General features: G+C 38.0%; 1 protein-coding gene across 2 annotated transcripts in view; it reads right to left on the bottom strand.

Annotated features, from left to right (window-relative positions):
- Nucleotides 1-20,895, bottom strand: part of SLC49A4 (solute carrier family 49 member 4) — a 76,916-nt gene that overhangs the window by 40,830 nt on the left and 15,191 nt on the right. For both annotated transcript variants that reach the window (XM_044919767.1, XM_021692435.2), the window contains exons 3-4: nucleotides 11,118-11,383; nucleotides 4,835-4,964 (exon numbers count right to left, since the gene is read on the bottom strand). In XM_044919767.1, coding sequence (XP_044775702.1) covers nucleotides 4,835-4,964; nucleotides 11,118-11,383 — 396 coding nt within the window. The remainder of the gene's footprint in view (nucleotides 1-4,834; nucleotides 4,965-11,117; nucleotides 11,384-20,895) is intronic.

Below are 20,895 nucleotides of genomic sequence, written 5' to 3'. Positions count from 1 at the left end.
TTGAAAGGATAAATTACCATTTTTCCTTATGAACGAGGTGGAGGGGGAAAAAAAATCAAAGCTTAAAAAGAAATACATGTTGCTAGTTTTATTATTTTCAGAGAGCAGTTTTAACTTTTGTTTTATTGCTATTAAAGTTTGTATTAGTCAAAGATTTTAATAGGCAATACAATGCAAATGGCTCAAAACCAAAAAGTATATAAAAATATGGGGAAAACATGTCCCTACCCCATTCCCCTCTTCCCACAATTACCAGTGTTAGCGCTTTCTTGGGCACTTCCCAGAAGCAGTTGAAAATATACAAGCCTATGTATATATACAAATGTGTGTGTGTAAATATATATACACACACACACATAAGAATATATATATTCTTATTACATATTTGTATATATATTATAGATATATGCATATTAATATATATTCTCAACTGTGTGTGTGTATATATATATATTCTTTCCCCAATTTTTTTACATAAATGGTAGTATATTAAAACCATTTGCTGAATTTTACTTTTTTTAAGTTAAGTCTTAGAACTCTTCCCTAGTCAATAAAGAGCTTCCTCATTCTTTCTTAGAGCTGTGTAGTACTCCATTATTTGCTATATCATAATTTAACCAGCCCTCACTGAGAGATTTGTATTTATTGTATATATGATATATAAAGGCATTATTATATATATATATAAATTTATTCCTTTGTTCTTACAGTCATTTCATATGTACACTAGTACATTTGGAGAACTGACTTCTAGAAGTGCAACTGCTATGTCAAAAGAGTATGTGTATTTGTAACTTCAATAGACAATGCCAATTGCCCTCTACAGAGATTGTACTTTTCTACATACCTATCAAAACGGCTAAAACAAAAACATAGCGATAACACCAAAGTCTGCCCAGAAGATGCCCAGAAACCAGATGACTTGTATATTGCTTGTGGTGATGAAAAATGGTACAGCAATTCTGGAAAATAGCCTGGCAGGTTTTTTTTTTTTTTTTTAAACTAAATATGCATCTACCATATAATGGCAACTACCATATAAATAGGCATTTATCCTAGAGAAATGAAAACTTATGTTCCTACAAAAACCTGCATATAAATGTTTATTTGTAATGGCCAAAAAAAACCCTACCTTCAACAGGTGAAGAGTTAAACAAACTGTACATCCACACCATGGAATACTATTCAGCAATAAAAAGGAGTAACTACTGAAACACAAAACAACCTGGTTGATTCTCCAGAGAATTATGCTTTTTTCCAAGTTTTTATTTAAATTCCAGTTAGTTAACTGTGTATTATTAGTTTTAGGTGTAGAATTTAGTGATTCATCACTTAGACACAACACCCAGTGCTCATCATTAAAAGTGCCCTCCTTAACCCATCACCCATTTCACCCATCCCCTACCCACCTCCCCTCTAGCAACCCTCAGTTTCCTCTCTATAGTTAAGAGTCTGTTTTCTGGTTTCCTTCTCTCTCTCTCTCTCTTTTTTAAGCCAATCCTAAAATTTATGTACTATATGATTCCATATATATAACATTCTTGAAGCGACACTATATAATGGAGAACAGATCAGTGTTTGCCAGTAGAGTGGGAGGGAAGTAGATGTGGCTACAAAAGGACAAAAAACGCGATCCTGGTGATGATGGAAATGTTCTGTATCTTGACTATCAGTGTTAATTTTCTGGTTGTGATATTGTACAACAGTTTTGTAAGATGTTATCACTGGGGGAAACTGGGTAAAGAGCTCATGTTATCCTTCTGTATTATTTCCTATAACTGCATGTGAATCTACAATTATTTCACAAATAAGTTTAATTTTAAAAATGTAATAAAAATTACATACCATTAACAATAGCTAGGAAAGCCCAAGATCTCTATGGGAGGAAAAAAAAAGCAATCTTTAATCTAATTAAGGGCACAGAAAATGATCTAAATAGATGGAGAGACAGTCTATATAGTCAATTCGCTCCAAATTAATCAATAATTTCAATATAATCACTATTAAAGTTCAAGTTGAATTTTTAGAAACTTAAGAAATATGCTCTAAAGCTTATATGGAAGAATAAAAGTCCCTGGAGGGCTAACTTATCTTTAAACAAATATGAAAAAGGAGGCCCTTATCCTATCACATATCAAGACAAACTGCATGGCTGTAATAAAAAATGGTATGCAAATGGCTCAAGAACAAGCACAATGGAGGAGAACAGAGGGCTAACAAACTGCTAACGATTGTTCAGTAAATAGTGCTAGTTTCTTTTACGGAAAAAATCCCACAAAACTCCTGCATCATTAGTTAATATCACATACCTAAGGTAGATTCTAGGTGGGTTGAATACCTCAATGTAAAAGATAAAACCAGAAAGTTAATAATTAAGGAATCCACAGACAAAATTTGTAGGCAGATGACAGGATGGGATAGATATTTGAAATTTTTTATTTATTATTATTATTTTTTTAAAAGATTTATTTTTAAAACTTTTTTTATTTTTAAGATTTTTATTTATTTGAGAGAGAGAGAGAACAAGCAGGGCAGTGGCAGAGAGAGAGGGAGAAGCAGACTCTCCACTGAGCAGGGAGCTCGATGCTGGGCTCAATCCCAGGAGCCAAGGCAGCCGCTTAACCCACTGAACCACCCACCCAGGAGCCCCTAAAGATTTATTTATTTTAGAGAGATAATAAATACATAATGGTGGTAAAAACTTTGGAGCATAACCAGTGATTTTTCTGTTTCCCCAGAAAATGGAATTAGAATCCAGAGAAGCAGTTATTCTGATTAATCCACTTCCCTAGTCAATATTTTATGTTGTCTGATTAACATAAATATAAAGTAAATATAAAGTAAATATAAAGTAATGAGTTCAGGCATCCTTTGAAGGACCAGAGAAAATTACATTGATAGGTTAGAGGGATGGGGCATGGCAGGTCCAAAGAACTCCCCTAGAGAGCACCCCGCAGAGGCAATGCTGCAGACTTAACAAATAATGGAAGAAATGAAGTAATGTTAGGCACTGTTCCTTGTCAGAACAATTTTTTACACAGCTCCTTAGCTTAAAATTCTTCGGAGGACTCCTCATTTTCCACAGACTAGTCCAAATTATTAGTCTGGCATAATATGACCTAACCTACCTCTCCTGATTGCTGTTGAAACTCTGGTGCTGCATAGGGAAAAACTTAAACAGCATTAAAAAAAAACATATCATTTTAAACCATCATCTTACACATATGCGCCACTGGTCACCATTCAATTTGATGAATATTTTTATTTGCCTATTATGTGGAAGGCAATATTCTACGTGCTACAGAGATGTGATTTTTAAAAACTTTTTGTTGTACTCCAAAGTAAGAAGTATATTTTTACTTTGTGATCTCCCCACACGTCCATACATATATTCTGAAATAAAAGTCTCACAAAAAAATATGTACCCTTACTACATGCGATAAATAATATTTCCATTCTAGCTTATTTCATTCTACTTTTTTTCTTAAAGGTGGTCTACCTACTAAATTAGTTGGCTGTGAACCAAAGCTTGAAAAAAAATGTTACACAGCTATGCTAACTTGCTAGCCACCAGTCAGGTACGGCTTTTGAGTATTTGAAATGTGGCTAGTCCAGCTGAGGAAATGAATTTTTCATTTTATTTCATTGTAATTAATTTAAAGAAAATTCTAAACAGAAGCAGTGAAAAGTACTTTCCCATTAACCACAACTTTATTTTTTTGGTAGGACTATATTTCCCTTTAACTGCAGTATTGGGTAAGATATTATTGTAATGTGCTGGGTGTAGCATGTGTTGTTTCTGTCACTGATTTGGTTGTCAGTGAACTGACTCAGTTCTCATTGTTTTTTTGACACAGATATAACTTTGTAATTTGCTTATCTGAATATTTTATGAAGAAAGAGAGTAGAAGAAAATATGTTGGAAATTTCACAATGAATGGCAACTGCAATTTGTTGCAGCAGAGCAAAACGAATGCTGTGTAAAAAAAAATTTAAGTCAATTAAGTGGATGATATTAAGGGACATGTTCAGCAAATACACAGTAAATTTTATAGGAGGTTTCTTCTCATCAGTCAAAAAGGAATAAAAAAAATTAGTTACCTAAAATTAGAATTAAATGTCCAATAAACATTAAAAATTTTTTTTTTCACAGATCTGAGTTATCACTTTGGCCAGCTATAAAATGGTTTCGATTCGTGTACAAAAAGAAAACCATTTTTATTTTTTTAAATTTTTTTTAAGATTTTATTTATTTATTTGAGAGAGAGCATGAGCATGAGCAGGGTGGGGGGCAGAGGGAGTGGGACAAGCAGATTCCCCACTGAGCAGGGAGCCCAAAGCAAGGTGGGGCTTGATTCTAGGACTCTGGGATCATAACCTGAGCCAAAGGCAGATGCTTAACTGACTGAGCCACCCAGATGCCCCTGTTTTTGGTGATTTTTAAAAATAGATTTCTGATGGGGGCGCCTGAGTGGCTCGTCAGTTAAGCGTCTGACTCTTGGTTTCGGCTCAGGTCATCATCTCATGGGTCTGGAGATCTAGCCCCACAGTGGGCTCCACACTCTGGGCGGAGTCTGCTTGGGATTCTCTCTCTCCCTCTCCCTCCACCCTTCTGCACTGCGCGCGTGTGCATGTGTTCTCTCTCTAACAAGTAAATCTTAAAAAAACAGATTTCTGATAGGAAACTGCTCTAAAATATTTAATTACTTTATCAATTATTTGCAACCTGATTAATGGGTTGCCGAAAAATTACCATCCTAAATTACCTTAAATAAATGTGAAATTATCTTGAAGGTGCTAGTCAAAACCACTCAGTGATTCAAAGTGTATTTACCTTAATAATCTACAAAAGCTCCGCCGATAACTCAGCCGCTGGCTAGCTGCAGCAACACTGGGAGGAAGTGGAGGCCGGGGTGGGAAATAAACTAATGTTGCAGAAAATAGTAAGCAGACAACTCCAAATTCTGAGGGCAGGGGAGAAAAAAAAAAAAGAATAAAATGTTAATCAGACAACACAAAAAGTTCAACATTTCAAGTATTTATTTATCTAACAAATCATTAACTAAGCTCTAGGCATAAAAAGATAAGCAAAATATAATACCTAGCAAAATTAGTTCAGTCTTGTGAAAAAAAAAATAGGTATGTAAAGATATAAATTTCAGCAGGTCATAGGTAAGAGGTCATACTATGGTACACTACATAGATGAAAAGACTGAGGCAGAAACAAATTTACTCTATGGAGAACATTAAAAACCAACAGTATTATAGTGTAAGATTTTGAAATAGATCTGACTGTATAGTAAGTATGGTACTCAGAAAGAAAGTATATGATACTAACAGGATAGGAGAAGGTTTATTTGATCAAAGATTGGATATTCCAAAGCACAGTGTAGGACAGACTCAATTTATAGGCTGTATGGGGAATTTGAACAAAACAGGAAAGCATCCAAAAATAAGAAACCAAGAAACAGAAAGCAAAATTTAATGAATAAAAAGATTAGCTACTGTAAAATACTAAACAATTAGAAGTAAAATGAACATCCAAACAATCTTAATTTGGTACCATTAATAAGAAAAAGATCCTAGGAGTCCTGATCATTCCCTCCAGAGTTCTGGCACTTGTAAGTCCCAACTTTTGTTGTGTCCAATTTAGTAGAAAAGCATGACTCCCAAAAGAAAAGTCAGGAAACTTGGAGTAGAGATCTGCCTATGCCATTAATTAACTTTTAATTTGAATGAATCCTTTATTCTTTGTTGTCAATAAAGGGACTGGACTAAGTGATTTTCTAGAGTCCACTCAGTTGGATAATTTTAATTACAATTCTAGGGCTATATTCTTAGCAAAAGGTACAATATTCCTATAAGACATTTAACCATAGATAATGTCATTGTTCTTTGTCAGTTTGAGGAGCAATAAGAAGTTAACGAACTGTTTTAATTTACAGATCTTCTAATTAACAACAGTGAATGAGCATCTTCCATATACTTATTGGCCATTTGTATTTCTTCTTCTGGGATTGCCTTGTTCATATTCTCTCTATGGGCATTTTTGTAAACAGCTTCAGAGAGATAATTTGCACAATACACAATTCACACATTTAAAGTGCACAAGTCAATGATTTTAGTATATTCACAGAATTGTGCAACCATCACCACAATCAATTTTAGGACTTTTTCAGCATCTCCCAAAGAAACTCTGTACCCATTACCCAGCCCCCCACCCCCAAATCTCCCAGCCCCAGGCAACCACTCCCTAATCTTTCAGTCTCCCTGGATTTGAGTATAATGGACATCTCATATAAATGGAATCCTATCTGGTCTTTGTGACCTGCAGCTTTCATTTAGCATAATGTTTTCAAGGTTCAACTATGTTGGATCATGTATCAGTACTTTCATTCTTTTCTATTGCCAAATGATATTCCATTGAATGGATAAAGCACATTTTTTATCCACTTAAGTTGATAAATATTTGGAGTCTTTCCATTTTTTGGCCATTATGAATGATGCTACTATGGACATTTGTGTATAAATTTTTGCATGGATGTGTTTTTACTTCACTTGGGTATATACCTAGAGATGCAATTGCTGGGTCATATGATAATATATGTTTAACACTATGAAGGACCAAAGTGGTTGTGCCATTTTATTTTCCTACTAGCAATATATGATGATTCCAAGTTCTCCACTTGTTCACCAACATCTCCCATTTTTAAAAAAAGATTTTTATTTTTTAAAGATTTATTTATTTGAGAGAGACAGTGTATGTGAGAGCACGATTAGGGGTAGGGGAAGAGGGAGATGGAAAGGGAGAGAGAATCTCCAGCAGACTCTGCTCCTGTGCGGAACCCAATGTGGGGCTCAACCTTACAACCCTGGGATCGTGACCTGAGCTGAAACCAAGAGTTAGATGCTTAACTGACTGAGCCACCCAGGTGCCCCCTGAAAGATTTTATTTTCTTAAGGAATCTCTACACCCAATGTGGGACTTGAACTCACGACCCTGAGTCCAAGAGTCACATGCTCTACCAACTGAGCCAGGCCGGCACCTCATCCCATTTTATCGATCATAGCCATCCTACTGGATGTGAAGTATATCTCCTTATGGTTTTAATTTGTATTTCCCTAATGACTAATGATGACAAGCATCTTTCACGGGCTTGTTGGCCATATGTATATCTTCTATGGAGAAATTCGAGTCCTTTGTCCATTTTCTAATTTGGTTGTCTTTTTGTTGCTGAGTTGTAAGAGTTCTTTATATATTCTGGATGTAAGTCCTTTATCAGATATATGATTTACAACTATTTTCTCCCATCCTCAAAGTGGTTGTCTTTTTACTTTGTTGATGGGTGTCCTTTGAAACACAAGTTTTTAATTTTGATGAAATCCAATTTATCTATTTTTTCTTTTGTCACTTGTGCTTTTACGATTTCACAACTAATCCAAGGTCACAAAGATTTACTCCTATGTTTTCTTCTATGAGTTTTTAGCTATTATGTTAGGTTTATAATCCATTTTGAGTTAATTTTTATGTATGATGTAAGGAAGGGGTTCAAATGTATTCTTTTGCATATGGACATCTAGTTATTCCAGCAACATTTGTTGAAACTACTGTTCTTTCCCTATTGAATTGTCTTGGTACCTTTTTTTTAAAGTTTTATTTAAGTAATCTCTACCCCCCACATGGGGCTCGAACTCATGACCCCAAGATCAAGAGTTGCATGCTCTTCTGAGCCAGCCAGGTGCCCCAAACTGTCTTGGTACTCTCATGAAGAATCAATTGACTGTAAATGTAATGGTTCATTTTTGGAATCTCACTTCTGTTCCATTGATTTATGTCAATCCTTATGCCAATACCCTGCTGTCTTAATTAGTGAAGCTGAGTTTGTAGTAAGTTTTAAAATTGGGAAGTGTGAGTTCTCCAGCTTTGTTCTTTTTCAAGACTGTTTTGGCTATTCTGAGTCCCTTGCATTTCCACATAAATTTTGGGATCAGCTTGTCAGTATCTTTTTTATTTATTTATTTAATTTTATTTGGGGGGGATCAGCTTTTCAATTTCTGCAACAAAGGTAGACGGATTGTACTGAATATGTCGATCAATTTGGGGAATATTACCATATTCACAATATTAAACTTTCCAACTCACAAATATGGGATGTCTCCATTTCTTTAGGTCTTCTTTAATTTCTTTCAACAGTGTTTTATAATTTTCAGAATGCAAGTTTTATATTTATTTTGTTAAATTTATTCCTAAATATTTTATTCTTTTTGAGGCTATTGTAAATTGAATTATCTTCCTAATTTCATGTTTGGATTGTTCATTGTTAATGTATAGAAATACAACACATTTTCTTGCACCTAAAATCTGTGTTTTTAGGATGAACTTGTTAGATCTGGTAGTTCTGTAGTGGATTTCAGAGGATTTTCTATCAGGATCAAGCTGTTTTCAATAGAAATAGTTCTATTTTTTCTTTTGCAGTCTACAGGCCTTTTCTTTCTTTTTCTTATTTAGTGATCCTGATTAGAACCTCTGGCACAATATTAACTAGACAGGGCAGGAGTAGACATCCTCGTCTTATGCCTGATCTCAGCGGGAATGCCTTTAGTCTTTGACCATTAAATATGATCTTTTCTGTGGGTTTTTCAGATGCCTTTTGTTAGGCCGAGGGAGCTCCTACGGACTAATATGTTGAGTGTTTTTATCTTGATAGGGTGTTGGATGTGTCAAATGCCCCTCCCCCTATTAAGATGATCACATGTTTTTTCTCCTTTATTCTACTGATACATACATTAGCTGAGTCTTAGATGTTAAACCAACCTTGCATCCTAGGAATAAATCTCATTTGGCCATAGTATATAATCCTTTTTTATATGTTGTTAGAATTAGTTTGCCAGCATTTTGCTCAGGATTTTTGGGTCTGTAGTTTACTTTTCTTATGATGCCTTTTAAATAATTTAAGAGTCATTAATCTTTTAATGTGGCAATTCTAGCAAAATATTTTTAAAGGAATGAAGGGTCATGGGACAATATTTCAGGAAAGCAGACTGACAAATATGAAAGCACTGAAGCAATAACTGGGAGGCTTCGGCTTCACTGGAACCATGAACCAGAAGGATGTAGAGCATTAATACGTGCCCAAAAGTGCTTAAAATCCAGTCATTTAAAAGACACAATTATCGTGTAAGTTTTCAGTAAGAAGAATGATATGACCAAAATAAAGTTTAAAATTTATGTGACACTGCTTTCAGTTTTATTTATTTACTTTTAAACTTCATTTTTTTTTTTAAACAAAGAAAAACTTATTTTATTTTTTCAAGATTTTATTTTTAAGTAATCTCTACATCCAACATGGGGCTTGAACTCACAACACCGAGATCAAGAGTCACATGCTCCACCAACTGAGTCAACCAGATGCCCCTCAATTTTTTTTCTTTAAAAGGAGTTGTATAAGGGTGGGGGGGTTTAAATGCTTTATTTATGCCACAGCCTCTGCTTTTGCTTTATTCCCTCTAAAACACATTTTGAAATGTAAATCTCATTGCATAATTCTCTCGTGTAAAATGCTTCAGAGTGTGACCTTTGCCTACAATGTAGTGAATTTCAAGCCCATTAGCCCTGCTTAGAAGGCTTGTATGGCCTGGCTTAGCTCTCTAAATTTATCTGTCACTACTCTCACCAAGTTTAAGCCACTCTGGGCTCTGCGTTGCTTGAATATACCAAGCTCTCATCCCTTACAAACCTTCTCCTCCATGGCTCCCTCTCTTTCTAGTATGTTCTTCCTCCTGCCCACTGTATTTGGCTAACTTTCTCTCATCCCTCAGGCTCCACCTTAGATGCTGCATCTCCAGGAAGCTTTACTTGACCTCCAAAATCTAGGTTAGGTGCTCCTCCTGAGGTCTCAGAGCAACTGTCAGCCTTTGGTTATAGCACTTACCACCCTGTTTTACAACCGTTTACCTGTCTGTTCCTTTGGGACACTCTAAGTTCTATGAAAGCAGGAACCATGTCTACCTCAGTGTCTAGCACAAGGACAGATACATAGGAGGTCCAAATAGATGTGTTCAATTAATAAGTGAATAAATACAAAGTTCATCATAATATGGTCCCGTATCTCTCCAGCCTCATTTTCTGCCACTTGTTACCAACACCCAAACACACATACTTACACTACTTCAGCCATATGAAATTATGTGCAGTTCTTTGGACATATGGAGCTCTCTCATACCATATCTGCCCTTGCAGTGGCTATTCCTTCTATACGGAATGCCCTACCTCACTTGAACACTTGGAGAACTCCTATGAAATTCTTAACTTCAATTATCATATTCTTGGTGAAGTCTTCCCCAACTCCTCAACGTCTCTCCAAACTCAGGCAAGTTAGGTCTCTCAAGCTCTGTATATCTATTTGTATAGCAACGGTCTTCTCAGTGATCTTACCAACTCCCAGTACTTAGCACAGTGCTTAGTACATATAAAAACTTACAAAGAGTTTTCTGAACGCAGAAGGAAATAACAAACAAGCATACAGGGCGGAGGAGTCTGTAGGAGACTGTAATGTAAGTGTGGAGTAGGGCTTAACCCTAGAAATAAAGAGAAAGGACCAAGAAAATGTTTTGGAAAGGTCAATATCCCTTATTAATAGACTAAACATAGAGAGGATACGATATGAAGAGAAGAATAAACTGTGGGTGACCTGGGTTTACCAGGTCAGAGAGGAGTGGGGAAACTGCAAGGGAGAAAATGGGCTTAACAGCTACCAATAGATGGTTAACAAATATTTATTGTGGATCATGATGTTTAGTTTTCTATTCTGATAAGGTATCTAGAAAAGACACTAGACAATGTGTTCTACAGTGCCTAGTTGTAAATGTATGGGAAGAATAAAATTAAGAAATTAACTTCTATGCAGCAATAATACATTTTAAACTTAATAACTTCCTAGAAAGGATAAGTTTTACATAGGCATCTCCATATTCCACGACAAGAAAAGCACACATGTGCATATGTATATTTTGGTCCTCTTAAGTGTTTCATAAGAAGTGATCTGGTATACAGGGTGGAGTAAAGAGGACTGGGATAAAGACAGAGTAGAGCAGGAAGAAAATAAACTGCAAAATACCTGCATACAATACAGTCTCTATGAGATCTTTAATGTGGGTCCTGCTCGTCTCTGAAGCAAGAAGAGGCGATGTCCCATTGGGGGCTGGAACGACCAGTGGCCCAACTAAAAATGCGCATGCTCCACCAAGGTAACTGAGCATTGACGCAATGGCTGTGGCGGTGGCCCGTTCATCTGCAGAAAACCACGTCGTAGAGAGGAACGGGGCTGCGTTCATTACCGTTGGACCTGCCAATCCATTTAACAACTGTCCTCCATGGATTAGTCTGGAATTAAAAAAATTAGAAGGCTGTGAGGCAGCTGAAGCAGACATTTCTATGTAAGAAGAAGTTAGCCAAACTGCAGTTTAACTCTGGCATTAAGGATACATGTCTGTAAAAAACAAGACACGTCTGCAAGGTAAAGCATGCGACTCCCCATGAGGGAGACCAAACACAGTAATAGTTACCCTTATTCATTTCGTAAATATTTACTGAAGCCTCTGATTTATGCCACATGCCACACTGAATACTCCAAATAACCTTGTTTCATTCGTTACAACAACCCTATGTGGTAGCTACTATTATCTTTATTTGTTGAGATGTTAAAGCCTCTGTTTAGAAAGATTAAGGTACTTGCCCAAGTGCTAATGGGCAAAACAGAGATTTGGACCCAGGTTGACTCCAAAATTCCTATTCTTTCTACTAGATTGCCACTCATAAACAGACCTAGTAAGTGCCACCAGCCATTCAAACAAATAATATGGTTGAGCTCAACATGTCTTAAAATAATGTGGTATTTTAAAAAGCACAATGGAATAGTATTCAGCCATAAAAAGAATGAAATCTTGCCATTTGCAATGATATGGATGGAGCTAGAGAGTATTATGCTAAGTGAAGTAAGTCAGAGAAAGACAATACCATATGATTTCACTCATATGTGGAATTTAATAAACAAATGAGCAAAGGGCAAAAATAAAAAGGAGAGACAAACCAAGAAACAGACTCTTAGCTATAGAGAACAAACTGATGGTTACCAGAGGGGAGGTGGGTAGGGGGTGGGGGGTGGGGGAAATATGTGATGGGGATTAAGGAGTGCACTTGTCATGATGAAAGAAATAATAATAAAATGATATAAAACATTTCATGCCTACTCTGTGTCAGGTGACAGGAATTAAAAAAAGAATAAAAAAAACGAAAACCATCATTATAGTATCTTCTAATAGAAAAGGAAGTGGTTGAGGAATTGGAGGGCTTGGGTTCTGGTCCAGCTCTGCAACTAACTAGTTGAATGGTTCTGGGCAATGTATCTTTGTGGGATTCCATTTCTTCTCCTGCAAAATGAGATTCCTCTAAATTCAATATCTATCTATTGAGTATCTGTTAGGTTAAACTACCGTAATTACAGGAGTACTGTGTTCCTTCCAGTCCCAGGACTCTGGGGCTTTAATTGCAAGGGTTAGTAAAGAGTAGTTTCTTGCTTCTATTCCATTTGTTCTCTTGCTCATCTCTTCTCAGTATTCTATTTAGTGCTCTATCCTGTTCCTTGCCAACCAAACCCTCTTCTCCCATTGCTCACTCCACCCCCAACATACATATTCTCATTCAAGAGTAGCCTTGAAGGAAAAGAGAAGCCGGAAGTCCACAAAGCATACCCAAGAAAGGGAGGCAAGTCAACCTCTCCTGCCTTGGAGGTAGAGGAAAGGGAAGGAACAGTATGTGTGACATATATGTGATTCTACTTTTTCCCCCATTTCACTATTCAATCACCACGATATCAAGTCTCCCCCCCCCCTTTTTAAAATAATTGCCACTTAAGAGACTTAGAAAAAGTTTTTTAAACAGGCATATGGGAAAGAGGTAGGGCCCTACCTTAGAGGCGTAAGTGTGTGGGAAGTGAAATATGTGAATTAGGTCTGCTCAAATCTTTGTAAATGTTGGAAAACTTATTGTGAAGGCAAAAAGAGCTCCCAGAATCATTACTACTACTAAATTAAGACTGAAGACATTTCAAAATCTTCTTGTGAAAGGGGAACTATTTTCTAGATGACAAAAACAATTCAAACTCTTTATGAAACCAAATTCCTACTCCAAACACCAGTGAATCCCAAGCTATAACAGAGCAACTTCATCACAGAAATACTCTTCCAACAATTATCATTGAGTGGTTTTACTCATGATTCATGATGGCACAACAGACAGTGCATGATGGCACACAGAGTAACTGCTTTGATATTTAATACCTTTAATGAGGTGTTCCTGAAAGACTCATCTCATCTAGGAGGAGAAGGGCTGGAATGAGTAAATTTTATTATGCCTAAAAATGTTAAGAGTAGAAAGCGAACACAGAATAAACAAACTATCAACAAAACAAAACATGATAAAACATTATGAATCCTGAGAGAATTAAGGCACAAAACTCAAATCATTGCCATGGCTTAACTATGTGTTACCTCTCAGTGGAATCATGAATAGATTTTTTTTTAAAGATTTTATTTATTTATTCGTCAGAGAGAGAGAGTGCACACAAGCAGGGGGAGAGGCAGGCAGAGGGAGAAGCAGGCTCCCCACTGAGCAAGGAGCCCCAAGTGGGACTCAATCCCAGCACCCCGGGATCATGACCTGAGCTGAAGGCAGACGATCAACCGACTGAGCCACCCAGGCATCCCGAATAGACTATTTTTTTAAGCAGCAAACATGAGTCACAGAATGTGTGAGCTTGTGATAAAAATAGTATCCAAAGCAGGTATATCAGCACTAAGGACATTTCAGATAGGTTCTAAGTCCACAAGGTCACTGAATTTGGGGGGCCAACCTAAAACATGAATTACCATAGTGAAAAATCAGTTTGTGAATTAAAACATGCTGATTTGGGGCACCTGGGTGACTCAGTCATTAAGTGTCTGCCTTCAGCTCAGGCCACGGTCCCAGGGTCCTGGGATCCAGCCCCACATTGGGCTCCCTGTTCAGTGGGAAGCCTGCTTCTCCCTCCCCCACTCCCCCTGCTTGTGTTCCCTCTCTCGCTGTGTCTCTATCAAATAAATAAAATCTTTAAAAAAATAAAATAAAACATGCTGATTTGGTATTTAAAATTATTCTAATGATTATGTGCATTTTGCATTAAAAGTCATCATGCACAAACACATTCCTCACAAATGAACTCAGTAGGGGAACTGGACCCACAGGATCTTGGGGTTCCCCCCTGAATTCATGGGAAACCTGGCAGGGAAACCCAATCCCTGCTCTTACCAGCATCTTTACGTTTTCCAGAACATGGTCTTACTCTTTCTCATAACTTGTATTCTAGAGTCCCTCAGGGTGTGGCAGTTACTAATATAACTTGTTATAAGAACTACTGTCCTGCAAAATCAAGATTTTCATGTTTGCCTGACCCTGTTTTCTGTTACCTACCATTAACTAATCCTATTTTATGAAATTAATTTGTAAAAATATATTTAAAAATAAAATTCAGTTTTATATCTAAAATCTAGTTTTCCCATTTAATGATAATACAAAATTAGAGATACGTTTTTTTCTGGGGAAAAAAAGGGCAGTCATAAGACTAAAATCATACAAATATTACAATAAACTCTTTACAATGACAGTAAAGGAGAGGAAATAATTATAAATTGTTCAATACAAGCTGTGTTGTTTAACTTATTCAACAAACATGTACTAAGTACATGTATTGGGTAGGCATTGTGATAGGCATAAGTATATGGGAATATAAAATTAAAAAGCTAAAGTCCTTGCCCTTAGAGTCCTTAGGGGTAGTTGAAGCATCACCTATCAGCATGTACCAGGAATATAAAGAAAAATAAGGCAATAATTAGTCCCACCCTAATGCCTGTGGGGCTGGTGATAAGAGTACTAATGGAAGACCTTGCATATCCTCCTTCTCTTCTGACCTCTGGCTCTGGTCTACAAAAGCATCACATGTATGCACGGGGACCTGAAGGTCTGACTCCAAGCTTTCCTGCCTTCCAAACATCTGCCCCTTGGCAACCCCTTGAGCCTGGGGAGTACACACCAGGGATGCGGTCCACTCTTACAAGAACAAACCTGAGAAAAAGGCCTGTTGCAGGGATATCTGGGGTCCTGTGTAGCTAGAACATGATGAGCAGGGTGGGCACATCTCCTTGGCCCTAGAGACTCCTCAGCACATACGGAACAGTAAAGCTGAAGGAAAGACAGAGTGGGATACCCTCAGCACTGAGTCCAGGACAAGGACCCCTTGGCAGTACGGGCAACAGCAACAGTGGGGATATGGAACAGGGGATGGTTTGGAAGACTGTTCTTAGGCATGCAACAGATGTGGCTAGGGGGGAAGAGCAGAGGCAGAGGGAGAAGCAGACTCCCTGCTGAGCAGGGAGCCCGACATGGGGCTCGATCCCAGGACCCTGGGATCATGACCCGAGCCGAAGGCAGCCGCTTAACCGACTGAGCCACCCAGGTGCCCCCATTTATAAATTTTAAAAAGTCTAAATTCAGTGATACAAAAACCAAGGTGATTAATAAATATTCTGGAAATAAAGCTTTAAAAAAAAAACAAGCAATCAAGCAAACATTGAGGGTGGTCCAAGCATGGCCAGCGCTTTATTACCGTGTCGAGCGCAGTGGACCCTGGAAGGGTGGGCAGCAGTTAGGAATGGAGGCAGCCCCTGGGCAGTAAGCCCTGCAGCAGAAAGTGGACTCGCCAACTCAAGGGCTTTAACTCCTGCTTCACACCTGATGATGGCCAGTACACATTCACAGTTAGGGGACTTCAAATCTCGAACTTTGCAGGCCAAGCTGTGACAGATCTGCCAGGGGGCCGGTGTGCTGCCCTCTTTCTTCATCCCAGTCTCCTCTCGTGGCGTCCTTGATTTACTCCCTCTCCCCTTCTCCCTCCGGTCTTTTCCCCGTTTCCTTTTTTCCTTCTACCTAGCTGCTGCCTACATCTGTGTTTGTCCCTCCTCACAGGCCAGGTGGGAAAATGGGCGAGAGGGTAATTTCCTGAGCAGGCTGAGAGGATATGAAAGACGTGGAGTTTCTCCTGAAGCAGCAGCGGCAGAACTAGATGGTAGAGCAGGAAGAGCAGGTGTGGCTCACTAGTGTCAGTACTTCTGGGGGTTTGCAGCCTTCCCGAGGCCTGGCAGGAGGAGGGGAGAGGAGGAAGGGACTGGACACGACGGACCTACGGAAACTTCACAAAGTCCTGCCCTTGCCCTGTGCCCCTTCACCTTCAGCCCTCAGTTAGTAGCACCCCCTTGCCCCCACGGCTGAGGCCTCAGTGGCACGTGGCATGGCATTTGAGCACAGCTGCATTCCATTTCATATCATTCAATATACTATAGCTTTTCAAACAAATGCCAATAGCTAAAGTTCAAACTGAAGACCTACAGTTCATGGTTTTCTAATGTACTTGACATTTTAGTTTGTATTTAATGATATTCCGGTATCCTAACCTTTTGCTTTCTGACATCCTGGAACAAATACCTATGATTCCTCAACTATTTTCTACTTGGAATATATGTTTTAGAATTAGAATTTTTATAGCTGGAAGAGACTTCAAACCTCACCTAGATAACCCACCTCTGCATTTTATAGATATAAAAACTGAGTTCCAGAGAGGCTAATATGACATTTAAAATCACAATTATAATTTTATAACTTTCTTTTCTCCAAAAAATATGGGGGATGGGGGGAGCTCCAAAGTCATATAACTAGCTAATGGCTAAGCCAGGACTGGAAATCAAAATCAAAGCTGATTTAATTGGTCTACAAATCTCTCTACTCTTCCAACATGGTCTCATTCTGAAGGTTCTCTGTTAATAGTATAAATAAAAATCATTGACTGTTAAGATAGCTCAAGGCTCTCAGATCCAAAGGCATGCAAGCATCTGGCATATTTTGATTCTGTGCACAGACCTACTTTAGAAACCTTTAGTTTATTATGACTAGCATTGGTGATAACATTAGAAAATTGGTTTAGAAACTTAGCAGATACTTCCTCACTGTAAGTCCAGCATTCTTAACTTAAATTCTACGTATTTTTAGTATGAAGTAATTTGGAATCCACAAAAATACTCACCTCTAAGATTCAATATGCCAATGGTTCACAAACTTTCTCACAATTCCTAATTATCCTGCAGCAGAATAAACTGGTATGTTACACCATTTCCTGGATATTTAAAATGGCAGAGTGCTAGGAATAGTTTTCCTTTATTTAGTCCAAGAAAATATAGGGCAAAAAAGGGATGTTATGAACTAATTAGAGGAAAAAGGAAGTTAGGAAGGAAGAAACCGATGATAGTAGAAAGTATCCTTTAATAATTGGGGCTAATTATGATTCGACTAGAAATATCTGTTGAATATCTACTATGGCCAAGGAAGATGATATCACTGAAGATGACTATTATAGTCCTGGCCCTAAATAAACTTATAATAACATCAAGTACCAGTTACAGAGAGCACATAGAAAAACACAGTGAAGAGTACTAGATTAGGTATCAGAAAACTCAGTTTCTAGTCTGAGCTAAATTTATTAACCGTGTAATCTTTGGTGAATCGCTTATTCTCTTGCCGTTTCAATTTCTCCGAAGGTACTTTATCTCACAGGGTTTTTATTAAGGCCAAACACAATCATCTCTTGGCAAGGAAGAGGGGAAAAATAGATGTCTACCTCCCCCCATTTTGTCTCATAACTTTTTTCTTTCTTGTAACTTTTATTTTGTCCTTAGTTTAAAAGTATATATACTTATAGTAGAAAAATACATACAGAAAATATCCATAAATTCAATAACTCAATTAAGCAGCCCAGACAACCCCTACTAATGTATTTTTTTCTTTCAGTTTTTTTCCCAATGCATCTCTCAATACCTAAACATGGGTAAGTAGATACCATATTGTATATAGTCTTATCCACTAAATTATTTTAACTTCATAGCCTATCATAAGCATTTTCTCATTAAAGATTCTTTATAATCATAATTGTTATGGCTCTGTGAAAGTCTACTATACAGATACACAAAAACTCATTTAACCATTTTCCTAATGTTTGCTGCTTATTTGCTAATATTAATAATGCTGTGATAGTCCTTGTATGTAAATATTTGCTACTTTCCAGATTACTTCTTTTTTTTTTAATTTTTTTTTTTTTTTAAGATTTTATTTATTTATTTGACAGAGAGAGACACAGCGAGAGAGGGAACACAAGCAGGGGGAGTGGGAGAGGGTGAAGCAGGCTTCCCGCCAAGCAGGGAGCCCGATGTGGGACTCGATCCCAGGATCCTGGGATCATGACCTGAGCCGAAGGCAGACGCTTAACGACTGAGCCACCCAGGCGCCCTCCAGATTACTTCTTTAGGGTCAAAGGATATGAACATTTTAGGCCTTATGAAACTTACTTCCACATTGTTTTCAGAAGGATTTGTAGCAATTTATATTCCCATCAGTAGTGATTGACAGTGCCTGTCTCACCAGCACTGTCATTATTTAAAAAATACACACACACACGTGCACTCAAATACCTTGGTGTTTAGTTTTCTATTGCTCTTATAAAAAATTATCACAAAACCAAAGGCTTTAAAACAACACAAATGTATTATCTTACAGTTCCGTAAATCAGAAGCCCCTGGGTCTCATGGAGCCACAAAGCGTCAGCATGGCTGTGCTCCTTTCTAGAGGCTCTAGAAGAATCCATGTCCTTGCCCTTTCCTGGTTTCTAGTGGCCACCTGCAAGCCTGGTTCATGGCTCCCTTCCTGTCTTCAAAACTGGCAAGAGAGATTTGAGTCCCAGCATGCTGCATCTCTCTGACTTCCTCTTCTGTTTCTTTTTTTTTTTTTTTAAAGATTTTATTTATTTATTTGACAGAGACACAGCTAGAGCGGGAACACAGCAGGGGGAGTGGGAGAGGGAGAAGCAGGCTTCCCGCCGAGCAGAGAGCCCGATGTGGGGCTCGATCCCAGGACTCCAGGATCATGACCTGAGCCGAAGGCAGACGCTTAACGACTGAGCCACCCAGGCGCCCCTTCTGTTTCTCTTTTAAGGACTTTTGTGATTACACTGGGACCATCTGGATAAGCCAGGATAATCTCCCTAAGGTCAGCTGATTAGCAAGCTTAATTCCACCTGCAACCAAAGCTTTCCCTCACCATGTAATGTAACATATTCACAGGTTCCAGAGATTAGGACATGGCTATCCTTTGGGGATGGGAGCATTCTTCTGCCTACCACACTTGAGAAGGCCAAAAGGCATCTCCTTGTTTTAATTTGCATTTCTCTTTTGATTACTGGTCTTTTCTCCTATTGGTGTACTGCAATTTTTCTCTTTATATATTTATCTACCTGAGTTTTTTTTTAAGATTTTATTTATTTATTTGACAGAGACGCAGCGAGAGAGGGAACACAAGCAGGGGGAGTGGGAGAGGGAGAAGCAGGTTTCCCGCCAAGCAGGAGCCCGATGCGGGGCTCGATCCCGGGACTCTGGGACATGACCTGAGCTGAAGACAGACGCTTAACAACTGAGCCACCCAGGCGCCCTATCTACCTGAGTTTTAATTGGGCACATGGGTGCTGAGCTACACATCCAGCCTCTCTTACAGACGGCGTGGCCATGGACTAAGTCTGTACAAGTGGATGTGAGGACAGATGACATATACAACCTCTTAGACATCACTGAGTGATGTAGTCATTGCCCTGAATGTCCTACTTCCCCTTCTTGGGGGCTAGAATGAGAGTAGGATTATGAGCCAGCTTTGACCACTCGGACAAGGGCACCACCCTAGGGGATGTTAGAGCAACAACAGAAAAGAAACGTGGGTCCTTTGGGGGCCTTGTGGAACAGAGCTGCCTACAAGCAACCCACTATCTCCTAGGCTTTCTTCAGAGAAAAATAAACTTCTTTCTCATTGAGCCTGTGTATCTTTGGTATCTTTATTACATAGCTTAGCCTATACCTTACTAATACATGGTCTGTCAATAAATGTGGACTGTTGAATTATGAATTTAAAGGATGAAATCTGGGAGCCAACATTTCTTATGTCTACTATACCCAATTTTCCATTCACTTTCCTAAATTGCTTATATATTTTTATATTATTTTATCTGTTATCTATCATTCTTGCAACAAATATTTTTCCCAGTTTGAGTTTTAACTTCGATTTGAGCCTAAACGTTCAAATGTTTTGTTTTTGTTTTTGTTTTTTTTAAAGATTTTATTTATTTGACAGAGAGAGACACAGCGAGAGAGGGAACCCAAGCAGGGGGAGTGGGAGAGGGAGAAGCAGGCTTCCCACAGAGCAGGGAGCCCGATGTGGGGCTCGATCCCAGGACCCTGGGATCATGACCCGAGCTGAAGGCAGACGCTTAATGACTGAGCCACCCAGGCACCCCTAAACGTTCAAATGTTTATGTAGTCAAACCTATTGACCTTTCCCTTTGTGATGTCTTTCATTGTTTTTACGCCTGGAAAAAAGCAATCTCTTTAGTGATAAGATTAATTTTCCCTTACACAGTCTCAGTTTTAAATACATAGCTCATCACTCCATCTGGAATATATTTTGATGCATGTAAAGTAACCAAATAGGTAACTGATTTTCCCAAACATATATTAGATAAACCTAAACTTAATAAAATACGATTTATTTACCAATCCAATCCTACTAATTTACAGGTTTTTAATTACATTAAATTATCATTGTCTACTTCTAGTCTATTTTGTTCCTATAATGATATTGTTGTACATAAAATGTTTTAATTGTTCTTTTTGGTATTAAGAGAAAAAACATCTAGAGCAAATCTTTACTCAGAAGAAAAA

The sequence above is a fragment of the Neomonachus schauinslandi genome, chromosome 1 (assembly GCF_002201575.2).
Source record: "Neomonachus schauinslandi chromosome 1, ASM220157v2, whole genome shotgun sequence".
NCBI lineage: Eukaryota > Metazoa > Chordata > Mammalia > Carnivora > Phocidae > Neomonachus > Neomonachus schauinslandi.
Note: the sequence above shows the minus strand (reverse complement) of the source record. Positions and strands in the feature narration are given on the sequence as shown.